This window comes from Tripterygium wilfordii, chromosome 14, assembly GCF_013401445.1.
Source record: "Tripterygium wilfordii isolate XIE 37 chromosome 14, ASM1340144v1, whole genome shotgun sequence".
NCBI lineage: Eukaryota > Viridiplantae > Streptophyta > Magnoliopsida > Celastrales > Celastraceae > Tripterygium > Tripterygium wilfordii.
The window spans coordinates 822922-834928 of record NC_052245.1 but is presented as its reverse complement, the minus strand read 5'-3'; the positions used below and the strand labels follow the sequence as shown (position 1 = coordinate 834928).

Below are 12007 nucleotides of genomic sequence, written 5' to 3'. Positions count from 1 at the left end.
AAAGGGCGCTGATTTTATTATTTGACGGGATAAAATAATTTTTAAGGTTTGCTTGCCCTACCACAGATTTTTCATTTAGTTTTTCAATGCAATTAAAGCCGAATTATACGGGATATTTAGAATGATTATAAGTCTCTCTTATGATCTAGTGATAATAATTCATGTGTGAATGAAATTGATAGAACTGATGTTAGCAAATAATGATACGTCACTCTCAACAGTCCAATTCTAGGACAGTTCTTCATTAGCAATGGCAAACCAAATCCTTAGATATCATATATCTAATTCTCATATTTTCTATTTTTTAGAAAATGTTTTTTTTCCTTTCCGTTTTCACTAATTTTATATTTTCCGTGTTTTCTAAAATGTACAACCAAATGTGTTTTTAGAGTGTTTTTTTTTTCTTTTTCGAAAAACAAGAAATGCATGAAAAACAAACATACGAAAAAAGCAGTAATTTCGAGATGGTACATGAATTAAGGTGTTAATCTAAATCAACCTAGCTCCATAATTATTCGGGAGAGAGAAAAAGTGAAATATGAGAAGTTAAATTTTGTTCCAAGCCAATTATATGATCACTAAAATCCTCAAGATTAGCTTTATGTTTGAATTTAACTAGTTCCATGGATTTTATTTTCAAAGTGAAAATAATTAACTATCATCAACTCTTATGTCAAAAGAAATCAATTACAGAAGTGCAATGCCAACATATAACACGAAATATATAGTTTCCAAAAAAAAGAGACTCATCGTTTAGTATATGATTGTGCAAGATTAAAAAAAAAAAGAGTAGAAATTAAACCCTAGCTGCATCCGCTCTCTCTCTAAAGTTTATCTCAACCAAAATTTCTCTTGCAGTATAGATCCGAGGAGGAGACCACGCTCTGTTTTGTACAACAAAGAATACACAATGTTTCTTCACCACATCATTTTCCATGAAGATGAAATCTTATTCTTCTTATCCATCTATATTGAATTTTTCACAACACCGATTTCGCTAGTGTGTTCTAACGAGACATATTTGTTTGGTGCACAATAATGCGAATACTCTTAGATTTGAGGGAGATAAGTGTTTTTTAATGAAAGAGAAGTCAAAAATCTTGATCTAATCCATGTGTTTTGTTATTATGGAATGAAGTGATGTGTTTAAGTCCATTAAAAAAAAAAGACTCATCTTTTAGGGAAATATAATATGACAAAAAAAATTATCTATTTAATGGATTTGATCAGAAGATTTGGTCAAAGTTTTAATGACAGGAGCATTCAAAAGTTGATATGATCTGATGAGAAAGGAAGTCGGCTTCAACTTTCAAACAACAGATAAGCTCTCACATGCAATGCAGAAACAGTTACATGAAGTAGGGATGTTCAACATAGGAAGAAAAAGGGTATGAGGCAATTAATATAATGGACCCTCCAGGGCGCCCAACAGTAAATATATATAGACAGTATTACCTTCTCTCTTCTTTTCCCTTTCCTTTCACCAAATAGCTAAAATTATTATTGAACTAAACGACAAAATTTACTGGATGAAACGACAAAACATGTCAAATTCTCAATATATAGCATCCACGCCGAGGATTTTGGTAATAAATTGACATTTGATTCCTATTCTTTTGTCCAGTTATCTATAGTGTCTACTAATGTAATTACCTGAGAAAATTTCCTTCTACTTGCGGCTCCTGTGATTAAGGACCCTCTTTAGGTACTAGTCTACTAGATATATATATTTCACCAAAAGCCAATAACGCAGTCAAAAGTATAGCATAATTGGGTTTTCAGTATTGAAGATTCAATAATCCCAAACCACTTGGCCATAACGATTATGTCTCCAAACTTAAGGCATAAATAATTTCGATCTTATATGTCTCCAAACTTAAGGCATAAATAATTTCGATCTTATATGTCTCCAAACTTAAGGCATAAAGAATCTCACCTAAGGTAGAAAGTTCGAGTTTAAGTTGACACCATTATTTTCAAGTGGTTTAAATTGAGCCTCGGCTCAACTAATCCCAAGTGGAGAATCAATTAAATGTAAATCCATTGGTCAATTACTTTCAAAAATGAATTGCTGTCTTTAACAAAAAGAAAGAGCAAAATTTTGGGGAAAAAACGAAGTAATTCCTATAACAAAGACAAAGCCTAAGATCCTTATAACAGCACGTTATTAGAAGAAATCAAAGAATCCAAAACAAGCAGTTGCAGATGACTCACATGGACTAAGAGCTAGTGTATCTTTCAATGCTCAAAGCTCCGCGGTACTCTTTCTCATGCTCTCTCCAATATCTCCTGCAGCCTTTGACACCTTCTCTTTGGCAGCTTCATAGTTACTCTTGGCTTGATCGCTCATAGTATCCTTTGCGGACTCATAAGCATCTCCCATCTTCTTCTTCGCTTCATTGTAATAGTCGGCTGCTTTCTCCCCACCATGTTCCATTGCATCACTTGCCTTATCGGATGCCAAATTCATAGCATCTTGTGCTCTATCTTTCATGTAATCTGCCTTGTCCGCAGCCGCGCTATGCCAAGCTTGAAAGTCCTCATCCGAGTGCAGATAATTCGAAGCCGTGTTCATTGCATCGTGTGCCCCATCTTTAATGTAATCTGCCTTGTCCGCAGCCGCCCTGTGCCAAGCTTGAAAGTCCTCATGGGAGGGCATATAATTCGAAGCCATGTTCATAGCTTCCTGTGCCCTATCTTTAATGTAATCAGCCTTGTCCGCAGCCGCGCTATGCCAAGCTTGAAAGTCCTCATGCGAGGGCATATAATTTGAAGCCGTGTCCGCAGCATCTCGCGCTCTTTTTCTTCCGAACTCCATTGTATCTACTGCTCTATCTTTAATGTAGTTTGCCTTGTCTGAAGCCGTGCTCAACCAAGTGTCATAATCCTTGTCTGCTGCGAACATATTTGAAGCCATGTTGTAAGCATCAGCTGCTCTATCTTTTCCATGATCCACTGCTTCTGTCATAGTGTCTTTGGCATCACTAGCCTTGTCAGTAGCCATTCGTATACCTTGATCCACCTTCTCCGACGCATAACTCGAAGCATGATCTGTAAAGTATATAAATGTAATCAGGTGCAAAATCCTCAAGTTTGCACAAAGAATTATCGACATTATCGAAGTTCCAATGACTCACTTTTTTCATTGAAATTTCATCCAAATCTACCATATATCTATGTCATGTTTGCAATTCGTTGGTGTCTAATACTATACTTTTTTTTGTGTAACCGAGAAATCTCAGACCAACATGCCCACTGGAGAGCTGGGACAGTTTAGACAAGGCCGAAGAGCCCTTGCGGGAACCTCCCATGGCCATGGGCCTTTTGGCCAATGCAAGGAAATAACGCCTAAATTGTTGGACGTGTGCGACCTCCCACATTTACAAGGAGTTACACAATCAACTTCATCATCCCAACCAAAACAACATTTACAAGGAGTTATACAGTCAATTTCATCATCCAACCAAAACTTCATCGGTGTCAACACACAATTCCAAATTGTCTCAACGAATGCAAGCTATTAAATTTGAATTGCAAGGCACAGTGGCACACACACATTATCCATTTAGCTTGTCTATTTTTGTGAGAAAAAGACATAGTAAAACAAAATAATAAGAAATAAATTGAACAATCAAGCAATTAAAGGATTATATGCAGCATTACCTGTTCTGTCCACTATATTCTGAGCCCCCTCTCTTGCATTGCCTTCTCCGTCTCCAAATCCCCTGATTCCACCATCACTATATTATGTAAGTAACAGATCTATATGTCTATTCAATAGAATATTGTACTCAAATAGACATTTAATAGTATATATGTATGTTTTTGACGGTACGTGTAATCTTACTCGGAGATTTTATCAGAAGCCCAGGTAGTCCAGGAGTCACTCTTCTCCTTGGCATCGTCAACGGCCTCTTCTGCTTTAACTTTGACATTCTCTGCAGCCAGATTCATTCTCTGCGCCGCATCCTCTCCCCAGCACCAACACAAATCCACCGACACCGCCAGCCACCACAATACTACCGCCATTACCAATCTCTTCTCCATCGATCACTCTTGATTTCTGTGTTTTCTTTACAGTAACTGGAGACTATGAACGCTGTTGGTTGTTTCTATTTCTACGCTGGGGTCTGAGAAACCGTTGGGGATTGGAAACGTGGCGTCAAGAGAGAGCTACGTGGCGAGAATGGGGGACTATTTTGTGGGAGTTGGATGCTGGGCTTGCGACACGTGTGTATTCAAAAGGGTTTCTGTTCGTCGCCGCATGATACGCAACGTTTTGAATGAGTACACGCAGACTGCGAGTTTTGCTCGTGTAAAATAAATTGAACGGAAATGGAAAGAATAAGGGCAAAAGCGTAAAGGAAATATGACCTTGGGCCGTGATTAAGGTTGAATTAAGACCCAGAGCCTCACCAGAGGCATTGGTTGGGCTGGGAGTCCACCTAGCGGGCCGGAACATTACCGGTTTTAAGCTCACTGATCTGACTGGCCTAATGAAGCCCAATATCATAGTCGGGCCTGGCATACGAGGCTAGAGATTGGCATCCTGCCCTGAAGAAGTCTCCAAGTCGGTCGCACTCTACAACTGAATGCAATTAAATGGAAAATAAAGACTAATTAAATAGCAAGTTAACAACCCATAACCATTTGGGAGATAACTTAGTTGGTGAAATCATATTGACTCAGGAAGAAATTCTAAGTTCGATTCTCATTGTGATAAAATACTATTGTGATCATGCACTGAACTATAACTAATTTATCTTGTCATAAAGTAAAAAACTCACATGCATGTGGATCTGATAGTCCACATTTATGCACACATCTAATGCCCAAAAGGCAATCTTGTACAATGTCGTTCTAGACTATCAACCCGTTTTTCCTGGTTCAAATATTGGGTGACAGATTTCATGAGAAGTTAGGCTAAGGAGGACTTGTATCAACTCTGCTGAACCCATCTCTCCTAAATGAGTGAAGATAGTATAAATTATAGGTATTGATCAAACATTATATGAACTTCAAAATTCAAATAACAAAATTCTCTTAAGAGGAAGAGCCGAAGAGTTCAAAAACCTCAGCAGCTAATTCCCCATATGAGTTGGTTGACCACCTTCAGCCGCCAATTTTATTCGTTGATGATGTTCAGCAACTTTATAGTCTACAACCTCCCTGAACAACTGGGGACGCAATACGCAGTCAGGGCTTCCGTAGACAGTGGCTTGGACACTTGCCATGAGTTTAGCTATCTCACGGCCAGAGAACCCTTCTGTCTTCTTAGCAGCTTCTCGAATCACTTCTTCAGAAACATCTTTAACAGTGATCTTCTGCGGAGGCTTCTTGAATAAAGAGCCCAAGCCGGACTCCTTGTCGCCTTCACCTGAAAGGTACTTGTTCAAATAAAGCTTCAGCAATTGAAAGCGTTCTTCTTCACCAGGAAGAGGGAACTCAATCATTTCGTCAATACGATCAGCAACAGCACTGTCTAGATCTCCCGGTCTGTTTGTGGCGAGGACGAGAACTATATCTCTTGATTGATCACCAGTTCGAAAGAGCAATGCGTTGAGAGCACTTCGTTGGGCTTCACTCATATGTGTACTATTGCGCCTGCATCAGATCAATTGTAGCATTATAACCTTGTTCCAGGATTTAGTACAAATGACTCACAGTGGCGAAAAAATATCAATCCCGAAAAACCAACTACAAGCATCACAGTTGTTCTAGACCTCACAACAAAGCCTGTCATAACCTTGGTTATACTCTAAATTGGTCAAATGGAGTTCACAAGTGTTCATTATTAAACCACAACAGAAAAGGCTAAAGTAAATTTAAAACATTACAGTTAAAACCACAATTTGTATAAGTCATCCTTACACAATGCATTGTAGGTTAATACCTGCAACTGAAAGCACCATGAGATGTTATATAAAACAAGAAGTATGACTACAAAGTTAATCTTGACAAAAGTCGCGTCTTCAACCACTATCCCAAGTTGAGGTGTTGACAATGGGTTCTAGGTATACTGGCCTCTTAAATACGCACCACACAACAATCAAGAAACATAGAATATGACAACATTGAAATTATTTTAAACCTACACTAAATGCAATATTGTACATGCCATGTCATGTATATCAAAAATTCCAACGAAAAAGAAAACAATTCTCTTAGTTTAGTCCATAAACAACGGTAAAGTTATTTTAATGTTTATCAAGTATCTACAGGCCCAATATGTTTCCTTTACCAGATTAACTATCTTCAGAATCCAGATTTGCCTAGCAAAGGGATATTAACAAGTCCAACTTACTCGCATAGGAAAGCATCAGCTTCATCAATGAAAAGGAGTAAACCTTTTCTTGACTTCTTAGCCCAATCAAATATTTGATGGATTTTGGTGACAGCTTGTGCCCCCAATGGGGCAACGTCTCCTCCTGTCATCATGGCATAATCTAGACCCTGTAAAAGAAGACTTGAGATTAAATGACAATGAAAAAAAATTTGCGGGAAAACTTTTGAAACTAAGAACTTCCAAACATTTGGTCTGTGCCCCATACAGGGAGGCATCCTAAACCAATAGGTCAAATTTTATCAAGTAGTAGCCTGCAATCATCTATTTATCTGGAAAAACTGATGCAACCAAGTCCACTTACATAGGACATTGTTGACAGTTACTATAAAAGAAACTGAGCTCCTAATATAAGTAATGAAGTCTCAGAAAATTGTCATATTTTCTGACAGATGCCATTCCCTATGTATTATGAAACTATGAAAAGGCAAATGCCTCAACAATAATTTGATGCCTAAGGAATGGAATGGAATGCAATTTCATTCATGCAGTCACACTTCAAGAAGTCCTGCAGAGATCAATCCCACCTCAAGACATGAGTAGAGGAGCAAGCAATTAAACAGATCACGTTAACCAATACCTATCTATCATCCTGCCCACGTAGGGTTCTACTATACTAGAAGAAGTACATTAATAAGTGCAATGCATAGAAGTCCACCATACCGATTTTCGAGCTATCTCCTTTGCAACCATAGTTTTACCAGTGCCAGGAGGTCCATAAAAGAGCATATTGCGAAAGGGTGCCTGGTGAGTCTTGGTGTTTGCTGTAGCTTTTGCAAGATGCTCTATTCTCCTGTGCAATGAGGGATGAAGAACAATATTACTGAAACCTTTTTTATTTTCTGAAGGCCCCGCAGTCCCAGCTGCAGTGCTGTATTTCAAAATTTTGTTCTTTGCTTGAGATGCAACCCCTAACAATGGAAATCTAGCAATGGATGATTCTCGAATCAGAGATGGCTGGCCCAGTATCCGATTAACGTAACCCCAGGTAACTCTAGCACCTTCCCTGTAAGTAGAGCAGAGATTTTGAAAAGTAATTTAGATTAGTAATTCAATTAACAAAAAAGCATCATTGACCAGGTTCTACATAAAGGTAATAAAGTTAATGCTCATCATCACATCCAATCTATTACGGTTAAGGCCATGTATTCCCCCTTGGTAAGTAAACAACAACCGTGCATAAGGCTCCCACAGTAGGGAAGGTCACGTACAAGCAAGATATGCGCAGACATTACCCAAACATAATATGTATAGATGTTGTATCTAGGAATTGAACTTGTGACCTTGCAACAACTCTACCACTGGATCACATTTACAACCCAGAGCGTTGTGGGCATTGGATGCACAATACATCCTAATGTGGCTAACAAAGAAACTACTGGGGTTGACATTTTTATCTGGTACCAAACATGCTTGATGTTAAGAAAAGATCCAAATAAGTTATTTCTCTGATAACAAGTGGAATGATCAATCCAATCTTTGCGACTTTGCAAGATATTATCTAATTTCAACTCATTGAATCTCTCTTTCTTTCCTCTTAAAGGCACTACATAAATTTGAGTCCGAGTTCTTCACATATAATGTGAAACCATTTACCATATATTCAATGAGGGCTAAGGTATCAGGATATGAATCTCATTTTTTAACATTTCAAGGCAAGTTCCACGCACAACTGAAATCATAATAACACCCAAAGTCCTTCCAATATTTCTTGCAATAAAGTTATTTATCTCCATGTAGAAATCCAAGCCTCCCAATAGCTCAAGCATATTTGCCATAATAAAATAAACAAGCTAGTTCATTGATAGTGTATGAATAAATAAATAAAATATAGCTAATTGCAATAAGAAACATAGCATTCACTCCTGGCTGTATTATTCCTATTCTACGATTCCAGATCGACCAATTTTGGAATCTTTTATAGCGACAAATGCAGTGGCTCCTCCGAATAAATAAGTTATAAAAAGTTAAACTGCAAGAAGGATGGGATGTAAACCTAGAAGTATAAACTCCAGCTGCTAACGCAGTAACTCCTCCAACAGTCATAAGCAACTTACTTCTGTCATTCAACAATGTCCTGAAACCCCCTGCAAAATTCGCCGGAAATCAGTAATAGCATAAAATACCATCTTAAAGTTTAGTCTAATAAGAATAATGGGTGTTTTAGTGAATATATAGTTCAACCTACAAAAAGATAACCTTTTTATAAAACAACAAGACAGGCAAAAATGAAGGCTGACAGAACATTGCTCGAGAATCTTTTTCTCCATATATGCTTCAAATAATATTATTAGCTTCCACAATTTGTGTACCAAATGAAGCATTGGACTCAATTAATGAGAAACCAACCAGGAGTGGAGGAGATGTGGGTAAGCAATCCCAAACCAAAATAATTTGAATTTTCAGTTGGCCCATAATTCGAGAAATTAAGGATTTAATAATAACAATCATATTACATGCCTTCAATATGACTAAATGTTGTATTAATCGCGGCGAGCCATTTCTCTCTTTCACCGTGAATACGTTGTCTGAGCATTTCCCTATTATGTTCCTCAGTAAGTTTTGCTTCATGGGCACGGCCTTCAGCCTCAGCCATGGCTTGAACTCTAATGGTCTCCCGTTCCATTTCTGCTCTTTCTTTCTCTGTCTGCCGATGCTGAGCTTGGATCTGCTCCTCCGTAGCTCGTCTTGCTTGCTCTTTTCTTATGGAAGATTCTTCTTGCATTTTAACCAATTCAGTATTATGGCGCCTTTGAGACTCATGATCTTCCTGCAAATGATAACATGACAGTAAAATGTAGCTGCCTAGCCAAAAGACCAACTATTTATATATTCAGCCTTTATTTAATTCAGATGAGGTAAATAATATTTACAAACATTTACGGTGGTTACGAAGTCTTATATCTATCTTTCGCGTAACAATGAAATCTATCTAACTAGAGTTATCCGCACTCCTAAGGATAATTAAATGTGATTCTCTTTTCACCATATTCATTGCTATCTCAAAACTCATACCCTCCATATACACGACAAACTCTAAAATATTTTCTCCATCCTCATTGCTATCTCAAAACTCATACCCTCCATATGCACTATCAAAGTTTCAATTATCTCTCCCTATATATCCATTTAAATGTCCTAATAATATTTTCTCCCTACTTGGAATGCCCTGAACAATGTCATGAATGCCCTTACTCGTTTATCACTACACCCGAGGTCTGATGCAACGCTTCGCTATTGAGATACATTTGTGCCAACTCTCGCTCATTTATCGCTGCTCCAAAAAAATTTCTCATTTTGATTCATGTTCATAGGTTTAACAAAAAATTTATGCTAGCTATCAGCCAACCATGACCCTCCTCTTTTTTCTGGGCTTGAGACCGGCTACAAGCGCAAACATAGTTAACTTGTGACATTGTAAATGTTTAAGAGAATTGTTGAAAATATAACACTAACCTGCATCCTTTTTCTTGTCAACTCATCTTCATATCGCAGCATTTGTGCCTTTGCTTGAGCTTGTTTTTGCACCAGATTTCTCTGCTCTTCAGCCAATTTCCTTTGCCTTTCCTGCCAATCATAGTAAATCAACAAATTTCCAAATCAAACAATGTCTCTGAAAACACGGATGGCTCATAAAGATAATATTGTCTACAGCTAAAAAAAACTTTCCTAAATGAAATAGAAATATGCTGTGATATTGGCTGCAATTTGCACATCGACTTTTAACGTGAGGAGTTACACAAGTGCAATGCGATATAAGACAAAAATACCCTAGCTGTATGCCCAATTATAATAGAACACGGAATATCTCCACATTCTATCACACATGGGAAACTACTAGCATGTCAAAATGGCACAACTAAATGCTTTAAAACCAGCCCTCACAGGTGCCCGTCCCTCGCTGGGTGGTTGATACGAACTTCCAGCTAGGAGGCCCTGTTTCAAGCCCCATCGCAAAAACTTTCACGACCTACTTTATGTACAGGTGAGGGGTCACTCCCCGACCCCGCTCACTGCGATAGCCTTGTGAACGGATGTTGTTTATTAGTGGCCACTCCAAGTATCTGGAGTTTACTTGCCCATTACTATTGATCCAGAATGGTGGCCCTAGGCTACCGGGGATTCCATAGTCTTATAAAAAGAAGAAAATAAACTTTAAAACTTATCTTAATAACTAAAAGCATAGCAATTTCTTTGGATGATATGATTAAGCCCTCGTATTGAAAACCATCAGCCTTCTTAGCAAGATAGGAGGATATTACCTATGGGGAAAATTCAACTAATACTACTGTAGTGCATACCAACAAATAGTTTAAGAAAGACATACATTTAATAGTTGTGTTGTACAACTCAAATTAAGGATGAAACAGCTAAATGGAGCTCAACGAGCATGAAATAATATAATCACTCACGATGTCAAGTTGAGATTGAATAGCTTCGTAATGTGCCTTCTCAGCATCCAACTCTGCCAAGCGAGTTTTTTCCTGCTTCCTCATCAGGTCAAAAACCTGGCAATAGAAGTACACTTAACTAGCTAAGCCAATTGAATTTACTTCAAAGTAATTCAACATTTTATGATTCAGCTTTTTATTGAAAGAGCTAATAACCAAAACCTGAAATTAGGGTCGAACCTGTTTAGATAAAGGAGATTTGTTTATATAACGAAGAGCTTTGGCACCTCTCTCCAGTGCCTCCGGGTCCAACTCTAACCTTCTTGGCTCTTCAGGTTCGGATTTTGCATTCGAAGCTTCGTCCTCTTGAGACGGCGATGAGGAAGTAGAAGAAGAGAATGGATAGAAGCGAAACGGCGAGTCAGCGTACGCGTGGTTCTGAAGCGTGGATGCGGACGCAGCCGCGGCGGCTATGGCAACACAAGATGATAATTTAGAGAAAGCCATGGAGATAGTCATTCTAACCCGCAACAATAATCACTGGAATTTTGACGCTTGGATTCAGAATCACAAGGGCTTTCACTATATGGCGCGATAGAGCATAAACCCTAATTCTGGGTTTAAAGTTTAAACGGAACTGCTGAAACATAATATACTTTTTTGTAACCCCCCCAATTATTTATTTTTTTCTTTTTATTCTCTTAAATTAATTTTTGACCCCTCAGAATTATTTTACAATTTCCCCCATTGATAAAGGACAATTGAAAGCATAAATACAATTTGGGTACTCCTTGAGTCAAACCAAAAGAGAACCTAAGCTTTGGAATTTCTAGCCATATGATGAGCTATTTTATTATAATTCCTATATGCATAGTTAAAATCTTCCATGCCCAGAAATTCGTTTCGTAATTTTATTACATCTATTAAAAGACTAAATTTAGAAAAATGGTACATTGTGAATTTGATAAACGAAATCATAATTGATGAGTCCATCTCCAATTCAATATCTTGTAATTTAGAGTCCATATATATTTACAAGCCTTCAAAACAACCTACATCTCAACCATAATTGGAGAAAAGACACTCTTTCATAGAATCAGCAAATATCATAAACACGGAACTATTTGAATCACGAACTACTCCACCCATATCAACTACGCCAACCTCCTTAAAACCATTCTATCAACATGTAATCGATTTCTTGGTATGCCCCTGATTATGTTTTGAAGGACTTGGACTTGAGCATATATAGCTTTCCTCTTAACCTTCCCAA

At 37.8% G+C, this 12007-nt stretch overlaps 2 protein-coding genes across 2 annotated transcripts; both read right to left on the bottom strand.

Annotated features, from left to right (window-relative positions):
- Positions 1-2050: 2050 nt before the first annotated feature.
- Positions 2051-4259, bottom strand: LOC120015704 (late embryogenesis abundant protein D-29-like). Its single transcript, XM_038868239.1, has 3 exons — positions 3848-4259; positions 3664-3725; positions 2051-3051 (listed from the first exon to the last, which is right to left on the bottom strand). The coding sequence occupies exons 1-3, from the start codon at positions 4045-4047 to the stop codon at positions 2246-2248; spliced, it is 1068 nt and encodes a 355-aa protein (XP_038724167.1). The 5' UTR covers positions 4048-4259; the 3' UTR covers positions 2051-2245.
- A 541-nt stretch (positions 4260-4800) lies between these two features.
- On the bottom strand, positions 4801-11365 carry LOC120014825 (ATPase family AAA domain-containing protein 3C). Its single transcript, XM_038866899.1, has 8 exons — positions 10975-11365; positions 10756-10851; positions 9800-9910; positions 8804-9113; positions 8340-8430; positions 7007-7349; positions 6305-6453; positions 4801-5604 (listed from the first exon to the last, which is right to left on the bottom strand). The coding sequence occupies exons 1-8, from the start codon at positions 11251-11253 to the stop codon at positions 5082-5084; spliced, it is 1902 nt and encodes a 633-aa protein (XP_038722827.1). The 5' UTR covers positions 11254-11365; the 3' UTR covers positions 4801-5081.
- Positions 11366-12007: the final 642 nt, after the last annotated feature.